The sequence below is a fragment of the Sebastes fasciatus genome, chromosome 6, assembly GCF_043250625.1.
Source record: "Sebastes fasciatus isolate fSebFas1 chromosome 6, fSebFas1.pri, whole genome shotgun sequence".
In the NCBI taxonomy this organism is placed as follows: domain Eukaryota; kingdom Metazoa; phylum Chordata; class Actinopteri; order Perciformes; family Sebastidae; genus Sebastes; species Sebastes fasciatus.
This window is the reverse complement of record NC_133800.1, coordinates 24,372,790-24,394,891: the sequence shown is the minus strand read 5'-3', so window position 1 is coordinate 24,394,891 and position 22,102 is coordinate 24,372,790. Positions and strand designations below refer to the sequence as shown.

Here is a 22,102-nt window from a genome sequence, read left to right as displayed (position 1 = left end):
ACAGTGCCAACCACAGCAGCCGTCAGGTTCAGGTAGGGTAAAGCACAGACATGCCCCATCACCTGAGAGCAGCGACTCACCAGCTCTACTGTTAAATACAGCTGCAATTTTCCCCTTCAGCCTAATCTCCTTGACATTGGCTCTAGGAACATATTTGTGTGACAACAAGACACCGCAGCGCCAGACATCAGTCAATTGTTTTCCATTAGGAGACACAGTAAGGTTATGAAGAGTGTATGCTCTGCGGCAGAATCAAATGAATTTCTGTTGATTGATTTTTGATCATATCACTGAGCTTTTATACTTGTGATCATTTTACTATCAAAGTAATAATGCACATGACACCAGCTCACTTGTAACTGGTGCAACTCCAGCTGTGGGATGAAATATATGATTGGCGGTTACTTGGTGACCTGCAGCGAGGGTTCACCACCTGACCCGACATGTCCTTGGATGTAAAAAAACGCCCTTTCAGATCCCACAACAGAGCGGAAACACGTCTGTTGCCATGTGTTTTGGGATGAGAAACCCGTGGATTTTTTTCAGAGCCTTGCTCTTCTTTGCACTGTATATGTATGGGGATGTCCATGACACCCCAGGCATTGTGAGCGGACAGAAAGCTCTCTTTGGCAGCCCCCTCGGCGAAGCAGCACGATAGAAAGTCAGAGAAAGAAAAGAAAGAGAGGAAGAAAGGGAGAATGTGCCCACATGAGTGTGACATAGTGCTGCCGGACTGATTTGCTCACCATGACAACCGTGCCGAGGGGGTGCAGGGGAGGCCGGGGGACCCCCTGGCTTTTCGGCCCTGCACAATACGGAGAGGCACGGCTGTCTTAACCTCGGTGACATCCCTGTTGTCAGCGGGTCAAATCCTTGAATATCAATGAACTGACTCGGTGCCCCTTGCAGTGGTCCTCAAAAGTGTCCAACTCACATAAGAAGCTCTCGCTGTCCTCTCTGACCCCTCCTGACCTGCTTCTAGCCTCCCGCCGCATTCAGACCAGAAAGACTGATTCCACAGGGTTAAACAACACTTAGTCGGCGCACATGAATTCCTGCTTCCAGTTTAAAGTCAGCCCAGTTCATTTCTTGTCTACTAGAGCAGTGATTCCCAACCAGAGGAACTTTTACCCCAGGGATACCTCAGCAGCTGCCAGGCTGGTTTGTGGAAAGATTGTGGAGTAGCTCAGCTAATTTAAAAAAAACAACCAAGATAAATAAATTATGATTAAATTGAAGAATGTGATCTTTAGTAAATTTATTGTCACAATAATAACTAGTAAGCTGACTAGGCTGACACACACTGCTTCAGGTCAGTAGGAGGTAACACATTAAAGCCATATGTTGCCATAGAAATGCATTAGAAGAAATAAAATAGTTAAAAGTAAGACACATGGTTGAAAGTTCCAATGCAAACTTGACCAAACCAATTTAGAGGTGCTATGGACCCAATGGATGCAGATGATCGCCAGATGATCCGGGTACTTTATCACTCGGCAGCAGAACCCTTTTGGCTTCATGCGCCACTGAGTAACTCTCATAGGAATGAACGGGAGCCCGCCTCCAACACTGTATCCAGTTCTCTTTATACATCCATGGTCAATCACAGCGTTCTACGATCTGTTATTTCTTTATAGCAGACCGTTGCTATGTATAACAGATCGTTGCTATGGGCGCAGCTCTGATCACAGACTCTGGAGGACCATTTTTGTGTCAAATTATTGATTTGTTAAGTAAGTCGTTGTGTAATAAGCGGGATAATGTGGTCATTGTTGTGAAATAAACCCAGATTACCCAGGTTACATAGCAAAATAGTGGTTTGCTGCTATATTAATGCTCTGGATGTCGTATAGAGCACCTTTAAACACTGACGATTCCATTGTATGATATCCACTTTTATGTGATGTTACTTAACATTCTCTTTAAAGTCTATTGAAATGAACACATTTGGAACAACAGGGGTACTTGATAGGGGTACATCTGATAGGGGTACATCTGATAGGGGTACATCTGATTGGGATAAGTCAGATAAAAAAGGTTGGGAACCACCGTGCTAGAGACACAATTGATAGTAGACACCATAAACCATAATTCATAAAGACAAAGCACATTTCTCAAGCACATAAGCACTCTGAGTACAGGCCGCAACCAGAGCAGCATTCCTACAGCAGCACCACCCTTCCATTCAGTCCCCATCTACATCTAGTCATGTGCTTCCTGCCTAATGGAACATTTTGTTGTCTGCAGCACTGCGCCTTTTTCTCCTTTGAAGAGCAGGAGAACAGAGGCTTGTCTTCATGTTGTTCTGTGAATCTAGCCATGTTGGTTGAAAGTGTCATCCGTGACCCGAGGCGATGATCAAACGGAGCGCTAAATTTAGTTCTTCATTTCCATGTCAACCATTCTTGCTTACATGCTACAGTGTATTGCGAACATTCAGACTGTGCAGGTGTTGTGCAGTAAATACGAGGACGCATAGTTTGCATGCTTTGGTGGAACACCCTTTACCACAGACTGCGATGGCATGCCTTTGGCTCGGGCCTCCCTTGTACTTAAGACAACTGTTTTATGGACTACAATCATTTTATTTTTTTATTTGGCCATGTAAATGCTGACTATGCTCACATCTATTCTTGAAGAATTTGACATGTAGAATGAAGTAAATCTTTTGGAAACTTTCCTAACCCGTCGTAACTAAAAATACAAATGCATTTTATTCAAGTGTTGACAAGTTTACGAATATAAACAAACCTCGAGCCGCCTCAAGTCTCACATCAAAAGCTCGGAAAAATATATTTCAGTGTGAAAAAAATGCCTTAAAGCCAGTAAGTCGCTATGTAAACAAAGACAGCAGTGGGGCAATAGTGTTTCTGGGTTGTCATGCTGCAATCACAGATTGGCCCTTTAAGTGGGCCGTTATTTTCCACTCAGGCCAGATAAGTGAGTCCTGACCCCTTCTCCGCGTAGATTAGCCGCTGCTGCCATCACTCCCATTACCATTATCAGGACCAGACAATCTGGCCCGCCACCAGTGTCCAGGAAACCGAGATTATTTTTGCCATGCTATAGGCTTGATTACTCAAAGGAACATGTGCACTGGTATCAGATACAGTCGCGAAACCCAACAATAAAGTCGTTTATCATCTCCTCAACTGTTTCTCGATACGCACCCCAAATTGCTTCCAGTCCTGTCACTGCGTAAAGCAAGCTGGGAGCAAAATGGGACATTGTCTTGGATCGCTGTGGGCCGACACATGTTATGTGTTGTGCGTGCCCATTCCTATTAACTTGATGCCCCGAGAAAAAAATAAATAAAAAATACTCTGCAAGCTGCAAGGATTTTTGCCATGCCGAAGAGAATGTGGTAGTAAAAACACAAGCAGAACTGACAAACAGTACAGCTGTGTTACCTTGTATTTTACAATTATATAAAAACAAGACTTTCAGTTACAAAATACCAAGTAACTGAACACCACAGCTGACTGCAAAAACAAACACTGTATCATTGTTTTGGTTGCTTCTTCCTGCTGTCATCGTGTGTTCATGGATTGGAATTAAGATCTCTAATACAGCTTCTCTTGTGCACGGCATGTGCTGTTTTCAGTGTTGGAACACAGTACATTTACTCAAGTACAGCACTCAAATACAATTTTGGCATCCTTGTACTATACGGTAAATATGCAAAACCGTGAGTTTAGCACAAAGATTGTTAACGGACGGAAACAGCTTCTGTCCAAAGGTAACAAAACACACCTGGCAGCACCTCTAAAGTTAGGAATTTGTTACTGTTGGATAGAGCTCGTTCATGTCTATGTAGAGCGAGCACAAGCGCGAGCCCAACACTGACTTTCGTTGACTTAACGGCCACAGGTGTCGCTGTTAACAAGCATTTCTGATTCTTACAAACAGTCCCTCTTAAGTGAAGGATCTGGATACCTCTTCTAGCACTTCTTGCTTTGCAAATGTCCATCAGCAGTACATGGACATGACAGAATCTGGGTTTCAAATCACTCAACTTTAACTTAGACTACTAACGATAACTAAGTATTAGTATAATACTAAGTATTAAGTAAATAGCCAATAAGTAGTCATTAATTACTTTATTATTGGATAGTAAATCATTACTAATCAGTAATCAGCGAAAATGTTCTGGTTGTCAAGTTGCATGTGATACAATTAGGGGGTTGATGTATATCGTCTGCCAGCGTAGGTTGCATTGTCTTTTTAGCAAGTGTGTTAGGGGTGAAAAAAAGACTTTCACACACAGTGTGAGGTTTTGAGAATTTACAATAGTGCCTGAAGTTAGTACATTATTATTAAATGGCAGTAGTAGTAGTAGTAGTGCTATTATGTATCGTGTTTATCTTGCTGTCCATTGCTCTGAATTTATGTAAAAATAGTCAAAAGTCTGCATACAGTATATTCCGCCAGCAGGGCCGGGATGTTTTCTCCAAGTTTATGTGACAGCTGATTGTGTAGTTTCCTTTCATGTTCTCCCCCTCTGTGCCATCTTTCTTTGTTAAGTTTGCCGAGAGTGTCTTTGAACCACAGGCGTTTTCTCCCAGCGGCGTTCATGAGCCCTGCCAGATCCATCATCATCCCTCTCCCTCTGTCTATCCCTCTATAGCCCCTATACTGTCTGTAAACTCCAAAAGATATACACATGTAGACAGTCTCCTGTTGTGCTTGCTCTCTCCACTCCACCATCAATCCTGTCACTTCCTTCATAACGTCTCTGAAAAACGCCACTTACATATTACACACGCGCACACACACACACACGTACACAATGCGCTCACACATATGCGGTTAACCACATGTAGGCTATGTGCTTTAGGGGGTGTAATTTATGAAGTTGTTAATTTTCTGCAATGAATTGCATCTGAATTTCTAAGACATGAGCATCAAGCAAAAATGTTTGTGTCTGTTGTAGATGTGCGTGGGTGTCTCAAAGCCGCCCCCTCACTCCCGCAATTCTGCTGTGTTTTAAAAATGATCACAGCTCTTTGCAGTGTGGATTAGGAAGGTGGCAGATTAGAGTCTGCTGCTAAATCACCATGGCGAAAACCTTGCTTCCAGCTGACACCAGACTATTCACATCCCTCTAACCACACAAGCCTTTGCCTTCTCAGTCACGTTGCAGCGCATGCAACTCAAAGGGTTGTGTTGAATGCTGCATATCCGTCATTGTGATGGCCGAGCATTATGTTCTACTTGTTAATAGTTTGACATTTTTGGGAAATACGCTTATTCCCTTTCTTGCAGAGAGTTAGATGAGAAGATTGATACCATTCTAATGTTTGTCCATCAAATATAGGGCTACCGCTAGCAGCCAATTAGCATAGTTTAGCAATATGTATTTGTGTATTACATGTATACATGTATTTCTGTCACAACAGATAGACTGGCTCTGTCCGAAACAGAATCCTAACTTTAGAGGTGCTGGTAGACTTTGATTTTGTTACCTTTGGACAAAGCCAGGCTAGCTTTTCCCCCTTTATGCTAAGCTAAGCTAGCCCGCTGTTAAAGGTAGCTTCATATTTAGCATGCAGGCATCAATCTTCTCATTTAACTCTCGGCAAGAGAGCGAATGAGCATATTTCCCAAAATGATGAGCTATTGCTTTGAGGGTTAAAGGTACAATGGGTAGGATTTGGTGGCATCTAGTGGTGTGGTTGCAGATTGCAACCAACTGAGTACCCCTCCGCTCACTCCTCCCTTTCCAAGACTGCGGTAACGTGACCCAAAGAACTTATATTGCCAAGAAGTGAAAGTCAATTGTTCATTTCGTTGCAACATCAGCGCCCAGCAGCAAAGCTACGCTTCTGCCATTTTTGACTGAAAGCAACTACCGGACGCCAGTAAAACATCCGCCTGAAAAGAACCGTACAAAAGTAAAACAAAATTATTTGTATTCTACCGAAGAGGCCTGTGTCGAACAATAAAATATTATAAATATATAAGCGTTTTCAGTCCAAAATGGCGGCAACGCACCAGAGTTTCGTCTCTTTGCTTCTTTACTCTTTGACGTGAGCCGCCGAGTTCAAACCGTGGTAACGTTGTTGGCCTCGCCCAGAGGCCATCCTTACCATAATAATACAACTTTAGGAGCAACGGAAATCAGATGGCGGCTGTCGGTACCACGGTTTTGCACTCTAAGGCTCACCTTACCACAGTTTCACACATGTCAGAGAACTACGTGGCCTTCAGGTAACGTAAAAAACGTGAAAGGCTCTCGCTAGAGTCAGTGTTTGGTTTGTCCGTTCTGGGAAAACATGGCGGAGCAACATGGCAGACTGTGAAGAGGACCTGCTCCTTATGTAGATATGAAGGGCTCATTCTAAGGTAACAAAAACATAACCATTCTTAGTTTCAGGTGATTATACACTAAAGAAAACATAGTTATGAATATTAAATTCCATTTCTGCCAATAGATCCCCTGAAATGCTACACACTCTTCCTTTAAAGCTGGAGCTTTTATACTGTATAGTTGTTTCTCCGGTTTGTTTTGTCAGGTAATAGAACAAAAATCATTATAAAGAAAGTTTAAAGTGAGCTGATTTTGTGGTTTGATATGGTCTGAAAATCCCTTTGCACCTGTTAAGCCTTTACCATATGTTTCACAGTATGCACTGCATTTCACAGTTTCATACAGTAGTTTCCCAGAAATGTACCGCTCTTGTTAAACAAAAGTGATTCTAATGGTGAATTTGGTTCTGCAGTGAATTCTCTAAGAACATATCATTGATGAATAGCCGCCAATTATTGTTTTTCTCTTGCCAGCTGTCAGTGTGCATGATTTCAAGTGAATCAAACCACACAAGCCAAAATGTATGAAAAAAAGAGCTTTTAGGGGAGGAGGCCAGCATACAAAGAACAATGTCTTTAAAGTAGTAGGAGTTGCCATGCTCTCGTCTGTCTTTTTCTATTCAGCCTAACTAGTCCTCCGAGGAAGTGCGCCGCTGCCCCGCTTGTATGCGGGGGGAGTGTCTGTTTGCACAGGTCTCTGTCAGTTAACACTAATCTGCCTGATCTCCACCTCAAAGTCACTCACTTCTCCACATGCAAATAAACATATTCAGTCCCCTTTCAAACCAAAGCCACTATCAAACACTTGTTTGATCAGCAGAGGGCCTGCGAGGCGGTTCATTATGCATGTGAAAAAAGTGCCCTGCCCCCGCCTTGCAGGGAGAAAGCCCATTGTTGACAGGTTTTTATGTAATTACTCTCACCTTCAGTGGTGGCTGGGAACGCCACAACAGACGGAGGTGTGTGTGTCTGTGAGCTGCAGATTGGGCATATATATACTGTACTCTTACATTGCCCTAGATTCTTTGCTATATAGATCAATCCCTAACATGAAACCCACCCACACCTCCTTCAACCATAATCCTCACAACTCTAGATTTATGTACCAGAAGAATTTGAGGGATGAAAGTGTGCTTTCATTGCATTCTCTGATAACACTTTGGTCTGTGAAACTTGCAGAGCTCTCTCTGTGTAAAGTTTTTTCCCTTCAATAACCCTTTTACTCGAAACTTCAGCAGGAAAACAAAGCTGTCTCATTCGTGATGATGCACCAACTATGTTTCTTCTCAGCCAAAGGAGGCGTAACTCTCCAAAAGGTGACAGATTTACATTTAAAGCAGCTGTCTAATAAGAGAAACAAGTGCCAGGAGTCGGTATGCGTCTACAGCACACTAGGAGCATACATGTTTGGAAGCAGCCACCCCCGAGCGCCAGCCAAATTCCTTTGTGTGTCTGTTGTGTGTGTGCGTCATGTACGAGTCTATGACATTGAGAGGCTAAGCACTGCTTTCCAAACAGACAGGTCTGAACTAGTAAACAGGTGCTGCCGGAGCAGCTGAGGATGAGGACATGGGGCGTCTCCACAAAGCCTGATCAAAGAGGAGCTGCCTCAGCCGCCAGTCATCCCTGCAACTTGATTTATGTCACTGTGTCAGAGAACTTTATGACTGCCTGCAAACGCAGCAGACAAAGTCAAGGTAACATAGCGTAGAGAAGAAGGTGCAGTCGTTTATTGATAGAGAAGCATAGTTTTGACTGGTGAGGATGTTTCCTTGCCCGCTTTGCTTCCAAATCGGAATCAGGCTTTGACACACAGAGGAGTCATTTCAGCTTTATGTTTCGGTCCCACAAAGACACTCAACATCAGCTCAATTACAGAGTGTGAGAAGCCAGAAATCCTGGCTCGCTGACAAAGCAGTCAGATTAAATTAAATCAAGCAATTATCAAAGGTTTGACGCCGTTTCAACAACACTGATCACAAGCAGAAGCTCCTTTTTGTCAACAAATCAGAAGCCAACGCCAACATCGCTGTCTTCGGCGTGGCAGAAAGAATGAGAAGCAGGAAGTGGATGAGGGCGGCGCGGCGACGCCGGAATATGTTTTGAAGTAGGGTGGCCCAGTTTTGGATGACATAGGCTAATACTGTGTTTCCCACAGGATATTGAGAGACTCTGGTGGCATAATACAATTTTGAACATTTTAAAGTTAAATGCATCAATCTGGAGCACTTTGAGAGCAAAATTACGAGGCTAGATCTATGAAGAACTGCTCTAGCAAACAATTTAATCATAAAGTTTATATGGTTATGAATGCTGAAAGTCACACAGCATAAGCACGGTAAACGAGACGGGGTGCCGACATCGCCGCAGACCCCTCGCACTGAGGCCTGTCCGCTGGGAATCCCCGGGCAGCGGTGAGGTCCGGGTGAGGAGTGCTGTAAAACTCACGGTCATATGCGGTGTACTGGACAATGCAAGTTGAGAAGTGTACACATTTTTTGGGTTCATTATGAAACTGTAGTGGGCTGGAGGTCAGATCACTGTGATTTAATTTGAATTAGGCTACACAATGGTTGATTATGATGGGATAAAGATCCACCGCACACTCTGCTCAGCCGGTTGTAAAATGTGGATAAATATATTATTCAGTGCTTTTTTAGAGTAAAAAACACCTAACACCCTCCAGTGTTGACATGTACAGGGTGGATGGGAATGATTGACTTTTACCGTGTTGCAATGTAGGGGCATTTGCGGGAATACAGTGATTCACGACCTTAAAAAGAAAGTGGGACAGGGTTGAAGTAAACTACTTCCGGCTCCCATGGTGCGGGGTGATGACAGCATTTGCCCTGGTGGAATTTGTGAGTCTGAGATTCATCAGCCTTAGTCACACGGATGTGGCGGGATTCCTCCGCTTTGTCAAATAAAACCCGTCATCACATGGAACAACGTTGAATGATCAGAAAGATGTATCACTCTGCTGAGAGACACCCCTGGCTTTTCAAACCTGTGATCTGATGTTATAAGATCTATACCTTTTTAAAGGCCTAAATCCAGCAATACATACAGTCTGATTTCCTACGAAAAAAAAAACTTTCTTGCTAGCAATACTTTGCCCTTGCTCTGAGCAGGATTTTTTTTCCCTTTGAAGAGAGGAGAAGAAGAGAAGTGAAGGCTGCTTGGCTGAAGAAGCCCTGGAGGGGGGTGGTAACTGTCATTTATATTTACAGCCTTCCCAGACACCTTGGGGGCTGTTATCCAGGTGGCCTCTGTTGAAGCTCTCAGAAGCACTCGCACCTTTTTTGCAACTCAGAGTATCAATAGACACTGGCTGACTTTGATTCAGCCACATAGAGGTTGTGAGTCATGTGCTTTTTGACTGTTAAAACGGGTTGGGTTGACGCTGGAACTTGAATGCCCTCGGGGATAAAGCATTACTGCACTACTGAAACTTTATTAAACCGGAGAGGACTCTCTACCACAGGTTTTAAACTCCCAAAAAAAATTATTTGAATGTGAGGCAGATAAATGGAAAAGGTCTTGTACTCCAAAATCATTTTAAAACTAGTAAAAAGCATGCTCATTATACTCATCTATCAATATCCCTGCATATGTGGTTCTGTCTTGACATACGTGTACATGTATAGTCATTAAGTATCCATGTTTCCCTGTTGCTCTGACAGCATTGTCGAGACAAAAACAATTGCTATGAGTCAAGACTAGACTTGTGGCTCTCAGAGCGTGCACCTTTTAAAAAATTGTTGACAGCGTTAAGGATCGTTTAACACCAAACATCTCATCTATTCAGTTTGCTCGCGCTTTAGAAAGCCGCTTCAGTCAATATGTAACTACTTTCAAATCCAGGCCAGATGTGTCTTTAGAAATGTCACTATGCCTCGCTGATAAGGAGAAGAAGAGATGACAGATATTCTGTATTTCTGGTTCGCAGCGATCCTCTTTTCAAAGTCGAACCCTTCAAACGGTCTAATCCTGTCCTGAATGAGAGCTGGATTATTGTATAACCCCCTTCATTGATACGCACCGACACATGCAACACAGCGAGAGACTGAGAGAGAGAGAGAGAGAGAGAGTGGGCTAAAATGAAGTTGTATATCCACTTCAGCTGAGGTGAAAAACTATACAAAGGGTTATATAAGCATCTAGTAAAAAGGCAGTGAGGGATATTAAAAAATCATTATCATATTATCAATGATGTAAACCACAGCTTTAACACTGGAACTGTGTAGATGTTAATTTGTCCTTTGGATGACACCACCACCACTTTCACTTTTCATCTGCATGAATATTGGCTGAAATGTTGACTAGCAGGAGTAAAACTGTTTCACACTGTTTTCAAGGTGAAACTTCTCATCAAGTAGCATGTACTCTAATTAGGGCTGTCAAAGTTAATGCAATAATAACGTGTTGACCATTTTCAAAGGGGTCCTTTGACCTCTGACCTCAAGATATGTGAATGTAAATGGGTTCTATGGTACCCACGAGTCTCCCCTTTACAGACATGCCCACTTTATGATAATCACATGCAGTTTGGGGCAAGTCATAGTCAAGTCAGCACACTGACACACTGACAGCTGTTGTTGCCTGTTTTGCTTGAGTTTGCCATGTTATGATGTGAGCATATTTTTTATGCTAAATGCAGTACCTGTGAGGGTTTCTGGACAATTTTTGTTATTATTTTGTGTTGTTAATTGATTTCCAATAATAAATATATATGTACATTTACATAAAGCAGCATATTTGTCCACTCCCATGTTGATAAGAGTATTAAATACTTGACAAATCTCCCTTTAAGGTACATTTTGAACAGATAAAAAATTTGATTAATTTGTGATTAATCACGATTAAATATTTTAATTGATTGACAGCCCTAATTCTAATTGCAAGAATAACAAGCCACTACAACAAATCTGTGAACAAAATGTGATTTTATATTCACTAACTCACTAAATATAAAACTATATTTATAAGTCACTTTGTTGCCTGAATATAAACAGAAAATGAAAGGCTATGGAGAATCCTTTTACTTCATATTTTCTTTTTTGCTTTAAAGGGGAACTACGTCCATTTTCAAAATTCATACATGTTATTCCTATGGTCTGAGACAGTCCACAAAATATTAGTAAACATGAACAACTCTCTCCCAATTCCAAAAACTAGAGTGCTAAAACTCAAATTTGTGATGTCTTAAAGTATAGTGTGTAACTACTCCATATATAATGAATGAGGAGAGATGATCTAGATGACACTGCAGCCAGGGGAATGATCTGAGTATATGGGAACATTTTCTGTTTCACAACTGAGAACACTACAATAAAATAAAGGTCATTTGGGTATAAAAAAAGAAAAAAAAACATTCTGTGAGCCTCCCATTCATTGTCTATGGAGCAGCGCCAGACTTTATACCCTATGACATCGCAGGTTTGAGACTTTCTTCTCTGGTTTCTGGCTTTGAGAGAGAGTTTCTCATGTTCACAAATATTGATTGAACTTTCCAAGACCATGGAAACAACATATTGAATTCTTAATTTAGGGGGTGTTGCCCTTTAAATTGAATTTGACGCAGCAACCGGGGGACAAACACTGTCCCATTGTTTCCTTATGAACAGTTAATAACAAGAATAGTGATGCTGCTATTTATGCTTTCTGTGTGTGTTGACTTAAGCACCAATATGTCAAGCATGGTTACATCCTTTTTTTTATATGTAAAAGTGCAAGTTCTTTTTCCACAGCAAGAAATATACAATGTATGTACAACATTTATTAGCTGATCTAAAACCAATCAGTCATTACTTTAGTAACAATGTCTCTTTTGGTCAGGTAAACAATTATGTCTCCGTTAATTATATTTAAAGCTATTCTGAATGCCAAACGTATCGTTAAAACCCAGCCCTGACATACCATCACATTCACAAATTTAAGGTGAATGATTTAGATTTTTATGACGTATTAAAATGACAAACTGGACTGCGTACAATAGCGAGAAGTGCTGCAATAGTAAAACCCACAAGCTTTCTGCGGCTGTCTGAGAATAGTGACTCACTCCAGCAAGAGGGAATAACAACACAGTTGTAACACACAATTCCGTTTTTACAAACATTTAAAACTAGAACGTTTTATTAATTTTTCTATAAAATCTCAAGTTTTTTTTAGAAATATATACAAACGTTCCCTTGAAAGAAAAAAGAAGGAAAACTCAACTGCGTGTACAAATAACTTTCAATAATGAGTGCTTGATTAATTTATGGCGTGGATTTGCCTCACAATGAGCAGTTCGGAAAGGTCTTTTCAACAGCTGCTCTCGCTCCAGTTCCAACATATATGACACTGCCTTGATTTCCATTAAAAAAGCCTCCAAACGCAAACACTCATCTCTCTGACCATTTGCCTCCATTGTCTGTGGGGTCCTTTCATTGTCTGTAATCTGTCAGTAACAGTACAAGTGTCTTTTTTTTTTTTTTGCCTGTAAGGAAAACATCTATTGCACATTATTCAAGTGACCCCCATGGCACATCCAAATGGTTTATTCCACTCTTTTTGTCTTGGGACAATAAGATTGTTTTTCTTTACCAAGTTCCTCAGTAGGATAAGTGAATCCAGGAGGTTTTTTTTCTCAAACAAAGGCAGCTCTTGTTGCATGAGATGGCTCAACACACACACAAAAACCCATGTTGCATTATCTTCAACGCAGTTTGCATAAATAAAACATGAACCTCTGATTACAAAGTCTCATTTAGGTAAGGGCTTTACAAGTATTTAAAGAGAACCAGCTCATACACATGTCGGAGGCGGCCGTGTCGGCTCATACTTCGTATTGTGCCCTTTGAGAGACGGGTGAGGTTTGATGTAAGGCCTGCTGCTGGTGAACACGCTGGCGGCCTTCCTCCTCGTCCTCTTCTTCAGCTTCCTGCTGAACACGTTCTGCCACGACTGCAGAGTCTTTGACGTCCAGATCCACATGCCGCTGGTGATGCCCACCACCAGCAGCATGAAGATCTTCACCATGAAGATCTCGACGGCGGGGATGGAAGCCTTCATGACGCACTCGTCCGACTCCGGCCCGCCGCTGCTGTCCATGCACTTCTGCTCCAGTGCCACAATGCGCCAGTAGTCCATGTTGAGCCTCTCGTAGAAGTAGCAGGCAATGACGCAGGTGGCCGGGACGGTGTAGAGCACGGAGAAGACCCCGATGCGGACCATCAGCTTCTCCAGCTTGTCCGTGTTCTCGCCCTCCGTCTTCATGATCTTGCGGATGTGGAAAAGGGCCACGAAGCCGGACAGCAGGAACGACGTGCCGATGATGAGGTAGCAGGAGAGAGGGATGAGCACGAAGCCCGTGAGAGCTTTGACGTCCATGCTGCCCACGTAGCAGATGCCCGTCAGCTCGTCCCCCGCCACCTTCCTCATCACCAGGATCATGATGGTCTTCACGGCCGGGATGGCCCACGCCGCCAGGTGGAAGTAGCTGCTGTTGGCCTCGATGGCCTCGTGACCCCACTTCTTCCCCGCGGCCAGGAACCATGTGAGGGTCAGGATAACCCACCAGAGGGAGCTGGCCATGCCAAAATAATACAGGATGAGGAAGACAATGGTGCAGCCGGTGCTCTCCAGGCCCTCCTGGATAACATACTGGACCCCATTGTCTCTGTCGCAGGCTATTCTGTCAGCTCCCACAAAAAGCCTGACGAGGTAGCCCACAGAGTAAACACAGTAGGACATGGAGAGGAAGATGATCGGCCTCTCGGGGTATTTGAACCTCTGCGGGTCGATGAGGAAAGTGAGCACAGTGAAGGCGCTGGAGACAAAGCAGAGGATGGACCAGATGGCGATCCACACCAGGGAGAACTGCTTGTCTCCCTGACTCCAGTACACGTCCACTTTGGGGTAGCACTTGGGGGCGCAGGACTCACTCTTCTCCACAAAGTGAAACTTGCCAGGATTGCTGCACGTCTGCTTGCTGCCGGTCTCCTTCAGGTGCAGGTCCTGACCGCTCAGAGGCCGCTGTGGCCTGAAATCCGGAGGCTGGGTGTGGGAGACTTTGGGGGGCTCGTCAGAGCCATTGTTGGGCGCCTCCATGCAGAGGTTATTGGGGTCGTTTTTGGTCGGCAGCCGGGAGCAGTCCAGGGAGTCGGGCCAGGGGAAGTTGAACTGCTCCAAGATGGGCGAGCATTTCTGCTTGACCTGCTCACACATCACCCTGCACGCCGGGATGGGGTTGGACACCTGCTCGGTGCACATGGGGGCGTACAGCGAGCACAGGAAGAACTTGAGATGGCTGTGGCAGCCGAACTGTATCAGTGTGGCGAACTCCTGCAGCTTTATCGCTGCCTCTTTTTGGTCATCGTGGCCCATGAGGTTTGGCATGCGCGTCATGTTGTAGCCAATGTCTTTGCACTGGGGGATGTTGATGTGCTGACATCTCCCCTCTCCTGACCAGTCAGAGTCTATTGAGCTGATGGCTGAGCCCCCACAGCTCCACAGCACCAGCAGCACACAGATGAGGCTCAGTTTAACACTTGAACGCATCTTGATTTAAAGAAAAAGGCCAAATGTTCACCACAACACACAAGTTTCTTTCATTAAAAAAACAAAAGTCAGTGATGAAACCTGGCTGCTGATGTTTCAGATCAATGTGGGGAGAAAAAAAAAAAAACTTCCAGAACTATCTGCTGCAACAACACCACCGTGTCCTCATTTTACTGGAGGTTTGCAGAGTTTAATGAGAACAGAAATCCCGCAGAGGTCCCACAATGTGTTCTCGCTGGAAGACGCGTGCGTTCAGGTCCATGCTGCTGCTTCTTCCAGGCGCTCAGTTTGGTGGCTGAAGTGTTTGTGGAGCTACTTGTTCAGTGTCTTGCACGGTGCAGATCAGTCTGCTGTGCGTAAAAAGAGAAAAAAAGGTAAATGTGTTCCCAAAAGACTCACGTTTCATGCCACTTTTCCTCCGATCTTGCGAGACAACTTGGTGGAAAACAGTGAAAAAATAATGTCCCTCCAGTCCTTTCAGTCCTTTCTGCAGCTGCTCACAAGAAGCACCAGAAAAACAACGAATCAGTCCGCTAAAAGAAGTGAAATAAATCTCCTCAGTGATGATAAATGAGTCCCAGTAAATGCAGGATCCTTCTCGTGGAAGCAGTTGATGCGTTTTGGTGTCAGCAGCTCGTCTGAGCTGGTCGGAGCCTCCGTCCCGGTCTAACCTGCCAAAAGATCCGCCTTCAAAGACACCTACTTTGCATAAGAAAGATGACACTGACACGCGGATTATTTTCAAATCGTGCGGAACAGCTTGTTCATTACAGCGGTTTCTAAAAGGCTCGCAGGAAAACTTCCTTCCCTCCTGTTTGTTTGTTTGTGCTCGACTGCTAAACTTCAGACTATAGAGACACATTTTTAAGAGAGAATCACACAAAATGTTGCGCAACATGGCTCACAGCAAAAAAGGCGCACCAACACCACAGCTTTGGTTACAACTGATGTTTTTAACTGTCTGCACATATGTGGCTGCAGGGCAAGTTTTTATTATTATTTTTGTCCTTTGTGAAATAAGTTTGAGAATGCAGCACAACTACCCTAAAATAGCAGGTAAGACAATGACAAACTGAACAGATTCACAGATTTTATTATTGCAATCTGCAGTTAAACATTTTCTGTTTTTTTACTTTATATGTTTTGGACCAGTGCAACCTCTGATTTTGCATTAAAGGCAAGGCTAAGTAGTCTAAAATGAACTTAAACTAAGGATATGCCCTAAATAATAAGAGAATCCAGGGGAAATCTCATTTTCATATTACTGCACAGTAAGACATGACTGAACATGCATGGGTCTAAGAACAGAGATGATGCTGTTCTCCAGAGAGATACAGCAGCTCATTGATGTGGGATAAGTACTTAGATACTTTACCCAAGTAAAAGTACAACAATGTAAAAAAAATAGTGTTCAGAGTAAAACATGCATGCAAAATTAAAAAGTACAGTAGTATTAATAACAAAATCTACTTAAAGTATAAAACTTCAAATTACTCATTATGCAGAATGTCACCCCTTCAGATTATTATATTATACAGTATAATGTGTAAAACAGTGTTAAGAGTAAAACATGCATGCCAAAGGAAAAAGTACAGGAGTATTAATAGCAAAATCTACTTAAAGTATAAAACCTAAAAGTACTCATTATGCAGAATATCTCCCCTTCAGATTATTATATTATACAGTATAATGTGTAGTAATTCTTATTCTTGCATTAACATGTGAGCAGCGTTTTAATGTTGCAGCTGGTCGAGGTGGAGCTGATTTTAAAGGTGCAAAATGCCAGATTGGGAGCATTTCTATTGCCTCCGCATGGCTCTCAACATGGCGACCGCTCGCAGCTAACAGTGAAAACAACGGGAACAGTGCTGACAGAGCTAATAGTGTAGGGAAGACCGGAGGGTGGGCGCTACGCTTCCTCAACGGAGGCGGCGGTTGGGACGGCGTTATCAGCTGTAACCGCCGTATGAGAGCAGTGCAGAGCGGCGGCCATGTGCTAGCCATTGGGGCACGCTCACATGCACGAACATGCACTAAAAGGCCGACCCAGCTATGTCAATAAAGCTCGGAGAACACTGCACCACACACTTCAGATAGACATTACTCCTCTATATCTTTATGTAGCAAATCGTTTTTTGCTGCTATATTAATGCTCTGGATACCGTTAACAACGTCATATACAGTTTTTATAGTTTACTCTATAAAAATGCAGCATATTTTATTTGTTGATTTATGTTATATGTAAAAACGGGACCTGCAAACTAACCTGTAACAGCTGTCAAATAAATGTAGTGGAGTAAAAAGTAAAATTTACCCCTGAAATATAGTGGAGTTCAAATACCAAGTAGAATAAAAATTAAATATTCAAGTAAAGTACAGTACTTGAGTTAATGTAGCTGGTTACTTTCCATCCCTGTCATTGACAACGTCCTGTAGACTGACTGGAATCAGTCATAGTAACTTTCTGGTGTAGAAAAACTGAAATATGACGATCAGATGACAGAGCTTTCAAAAGCATGCAAGCAAAATTTATGAAAAAGATGAAAATGATTACATACATGTGTTATGTTTTAGGGTGGATTTCCCCTTAAATAATGATATATATCATTACATGAAATATTTACACATGTGACAGATCTACTGTTTTTGGGAGTTGCAGATGGGTTTAACTCTATTCAGTTCAATTTAAGATGCTTTATTAATTCCTAAGTAGTTTCCAAACAATATTGACACACATAACAACAATGAGAAGACAATGGATGTAACCAGTTTGGCTTTATCCTGTTGAGTGTTTTTCAGAATTTATACCCTATGAAACATTCTTTAACTCACCAGAACAAACACTTTATGGTCATTTCCTGTCTTTTTCAATGAAGGAAGTAGTCCAGCAAACAAATAAGACAGTTACATTCCTTTTCACAAATGTCAGCCTAAAGTGCTGCCATTGTTCTATTGTCAAGCCAAGAGGAGCTCGCATCAATAATTCAGATCCTGCAAAGCCTCTCTCACAGTGACATCTGTATTCTCACCAGATGTGGACAATTTTTAGTACTTTCACCATTTTGCTGGGATGTCCATTTCTTTCGTTGTGTTACACTTCGAGCTATAAAGGAACTGTCACAACAATGTCTTAATTTTTGGCCCATATGACTGATTTTGAATCAGCTCTGAGTGTTATCACAAACGCAACTGTATTTACACAATTAATTTTGTTAGTTAGTTTCATAAACATTTTAAGTCATACACATCTTTGTGTCCTCTATGAACCCTTTATTATAATTCTAATAAGAGACTCTCACTCCACAGTGAACGTCAAGCTGGCCTTATGGACACATTACTGTAAATACTTGTTTCATTATTTATATATTAAAGGGTACCATCAGTATTTTTCACCCGTGGACCCTATTTTCCCATGTTTTTGTGTCTAAGTGACTAATGGGGACAGCGCTTTTTGAAATTAGTCCAGTAGGAGGGCAAATTAGCAGCGTCAATGTAACGTTACACTCGCTTGATCCGGTCTGTTTGTTATTGTGTTCAAGTCTCGCTCAAGGAGAAGTCTCGTTGTGAAATCTGAATATCCGTATTCTCTGGCTCAAATGAAAACCTCAAAAAGACCTCATCCACATTGTCAAAATCATCTAAATATTCAACCATGACATTGACATTTTTTTAGATAACACTAAGACTCTTTCCATAATGTCAGACACTCATAATAACAATCAGGCAATGGCGAAAACAAGCACTTTTAGTGGACGTAAATGACGCTGCCAGCTTGCCCCAATAAGATTACATTGCAGCCCGATTTGTGGCTGCCGTCTACAGAGCTCTCCCTCAAAACTGGACCAATTTCAGAAATTGTTGTTCCTATAATGGGGTCCAGGTTGAAGTGTTCGTGGAACTGTGCTGCAGACAATATTTTTGCATGTGATTTACAATATTGTATGATCTCTGTGATGAAACATTCTCATAAACCACAGAAAGACATTTTTGAAAAATTAAGTAATGAATCATATTACTCAACAACATTCATAAAGCACTGTGTCCAACTCAGCGGCGACTGTTCTCTTGCGGAGAAAAAGGCACCAACAAGCCACCAGTGTTGGTTGAACAGGGTTGATTCACTTCAGCTTCCCTCAAAGTAAAGAGATAATTTGCTATGATTGCACATTGAATCAGTGGCAACTGATGAAGTGGAGTTTTTTGCATGTTCACCCTGTGTTTTTACTGCTCCGCTTTCCTCTCACACTCCGAAATGACCATCTCCCCATGAGTATTTGCGTATTACCTTCACTATATATGTGTAGCCCTGTCCAGAGTGCATCCTGTCTCTTGCATGGATACGGCTCCAGCCCCCTTTGACCCCGAACAGGATAAGTGGTTTAGAAACTGAATGGATGGATGGGCTTTTATTAGCCTGTTAAAGCGAAACAATTCCTGTAGAGAGCCGGCCTACATAAAGACACAGCAGCACCAAAGACACAGTGTGTCATAAAATAAACCCAACACAACGCATCGACACATAGACCGCTGCAATAAACGGCATACATGAACCCTTATGATGCATTGTTGTCGCAGTGAGTAGGAACTCCATCTTGGTTTTACACTGCAGTCGGTATGGAGTAGCAGGATGGCGTGACTGGCTGAGAGAAGAGCAGGTTTTGAGGCCTCCTGCCTTTTTTATGTGTGTGAGATCCTCCAGACCTCACTCATGTTACCTTGTAAAAAGTTTGTAGTGGTGAGATTTATCCTCTAGCCTGGCCCGTGGTCTTCATCAAGAGTGACATACTGATCACAAGTAAACAGGAGTGCTTTTAGTATATTTTCTTTTAACAAGAGTGCTTTTAGAAGTATTTCAGAAATGTGTCCGGGCGAGATGAGAAACCTGGCACCGTGCGTGCCTAAATGGTTTAAGCGCGGCATATCTTAGTGGTGGCATTTCAGCTGTTAGCGCTCAGTGTGTGTGGAGCATAAATATAGGGTATACGAATACACTTATGAACACAATACCCTCCTCCTATGTAGCACATGTGCTTCTCGGATTCCACTTATCCAGCTGTTAGCGTTTGAAGGGGTTTGGTCCCAACTTGAGGGGAAAAAAACATCACACTTTATTTCAAAAAGGTAAAACGCCTTTAGCTGCCAAGCTAGTTTGATTTCCTGACAGATCAGTCGATAAGACTGGTGTCAGGCTATTAAATAGGCGTTATCTGTCGCTGTAAGCCAAAAATATGTGTGTCAGTAGGGGTCTTCTACACCCATTAGTAGGTTTTGTCATCTATTTACATGGCAGGAGACTGGAGTTCGCATCCTGTGTAAAACCAACAATGTGTAGTTGTCTTTGTGTTGGTATTTTAACCCAAAACACGGAGTTTCTCTCTAAACTTAACTAAATGTTTGTTTTTTTGCCTTAACCTAAAGAAGTTGTAGTTTTGTTGCCTAAATCTAAAGAAGCCTTTTTGTTTGTGGTCAAAACGTGACGTTTCATTCAGTTTTGCAACATATTAGAACGTGTTGCTTTTAAGTTTCGCTTTCATTTTACAATGTAGTAGGCGTAGTAGGCCCCTACTGACCCACATCTTTGGTGCTTATAGTGACTGATAACGCCTATTTAATAGCCTGATAACAGTCGAATTGGGTGGGCGGATATAGCTACCGTCTTTTTAACCCCGGCGGTATGCAAACCATTTTCCTTTGTCCAAAAAAAGGCCCAGATGTAGCAGCAGCATGCATCTTATACATCCTGACCCCTCACAAAGACAAGGACAACAGCTGACATGCCTGCTCCTTCCCCTCCCTCTCCACTAGACCTTTATCATGTAGCCGACGTGCAGTAGTAGAACAAAAAGCGAGATGACAGCTTTAATGTGAAGAAGAAGAATAATGTAAAATCAATGTGTTCCCAGAGCCAGGGCTATCGGCTCTGCTCTCCATTTAACTGATCATCAGGCTTTCAGGAAAACCCTGTCTGGCATATTTTAAAGCAAATATCTGCCCTTATTATCGCTGCCTTTGGTGTAATGAAGCTGACAAGATAATACTGTCACACAGTCTAATAAGAAGACACAGTCTACTGGTTTGCTGTAATTCATCGCCTTTGTTCTGTCGTCTCCTCCTGCCTCCCACTCTCTCGTGATTGTTTTGGTCACGATGATATCTCTTTGAAAAGGAGAAGAAAAGGGGAGGAATCAGGCCTGTTCAGTCTTTAGCATCTGTAGCCTCAGCAGCTACTGTCTCTTTTATGATTTTTTTTTTCCTACCACCCCCTCTGTTTCATATACAGCCCCCTTCTATAGCTCATTCCTGCTCACACAAGTGCATAACACACTCTCACACATGGCAACTTTATCTCATCTTTGCAACCACAACAGCGCGGCGAAGGAAACGCAGCGCAGCTTCCATCTCTGAGAAATCAGCAACTGTGAGATAATTCTGTAACTAATAAAGTGAAAGGGTGGGGGGCGGGTGGGGGGGCTTTGATGGCTGAAGCTGAAAAGATATTTTATTTTTTTTTTGTGTGTGGGATTTGCGATGTGTGATTCTATGGAGCGAGCCCGCTCCCCTGCTGCTAGGCTCTGGCTGGAAGCTGGCCCCCCTCTGGCTAATGTTATGGAGAATCGGAGGAATTTTATGGCTGTCTTCTCCCTCAGCCCCCTTTTTTTCTTTTGTTCCCCTTTGAAGAATGACTTTAGACATTTTATTTACATATTTAACCATGGATGAAAGAAATGAAGGGTGAGGAAAGCAAAGCTCCCCTTTCTTGAGGGAATTTTGATCAGTAAAAAAAATGAGTTGAAGCTAATACATTTTTGTTTGCCTGAAATTAGATGGCTATCAAACACGCCACTGACATTTGTGAAATTGACGCCATCAGCTCTTTGATTGGGGAACATGATCTGCAGCTCTGTATCAGTATAGCATTTTCTCTTAATTGCTGCGGTTAGATGGCTGTTCCAACATGCGTGAGGTATGCTACATGGGAGAGACGGGGGGACGTTTTAGACATGTTTGGCATTGTTGTCGGTGCTGAAAAGGGCATGTTGATTAAACGTACGGGTGGGGAAGGGCTATAATCTTCTTAAGCAAGGCCCTCCTCTTCCCTTTCAGGGGGCACAATGAGAAGAAACAACACACTCAGTCGGAGGTGAGACTATTTGTCCACATGCCCTGCACATTGTCCGGGGATCCTGTTCTCCCTCCTGATCGCACGCATTCAGCGTTTAGCTCGGGATGATCCTATTTATCAACACAA

At 42.7% G+C, this 22,102-nt stretch overlaps 1 protein-coding gene across 1 annotated transcript; it reads right to left on the bottom strand.

The window, feature by feature from the left end:
• Positions 1-12,243: 12,243 nt before the first annotated feature.
• On the bottom strand, positions 12,244-15,773 carry fzd10 (frizzled class receptor 10). The gene has a single exon (XM_074638647.1). The coding sequence runs from the start codon at positions 14,851-14,853 to the stop codon at positions 13,099-13,101; it is 1,755 nt and encodes a 584-aa protein (XP_074494748.1). The 5' UTR covers positions 14,854-15,773; the 3' UTR covers positions 12,244-13,098.
• Between the last annotated feature and the right edge of the window lie 6,329 nt (positions 15,774-22,102).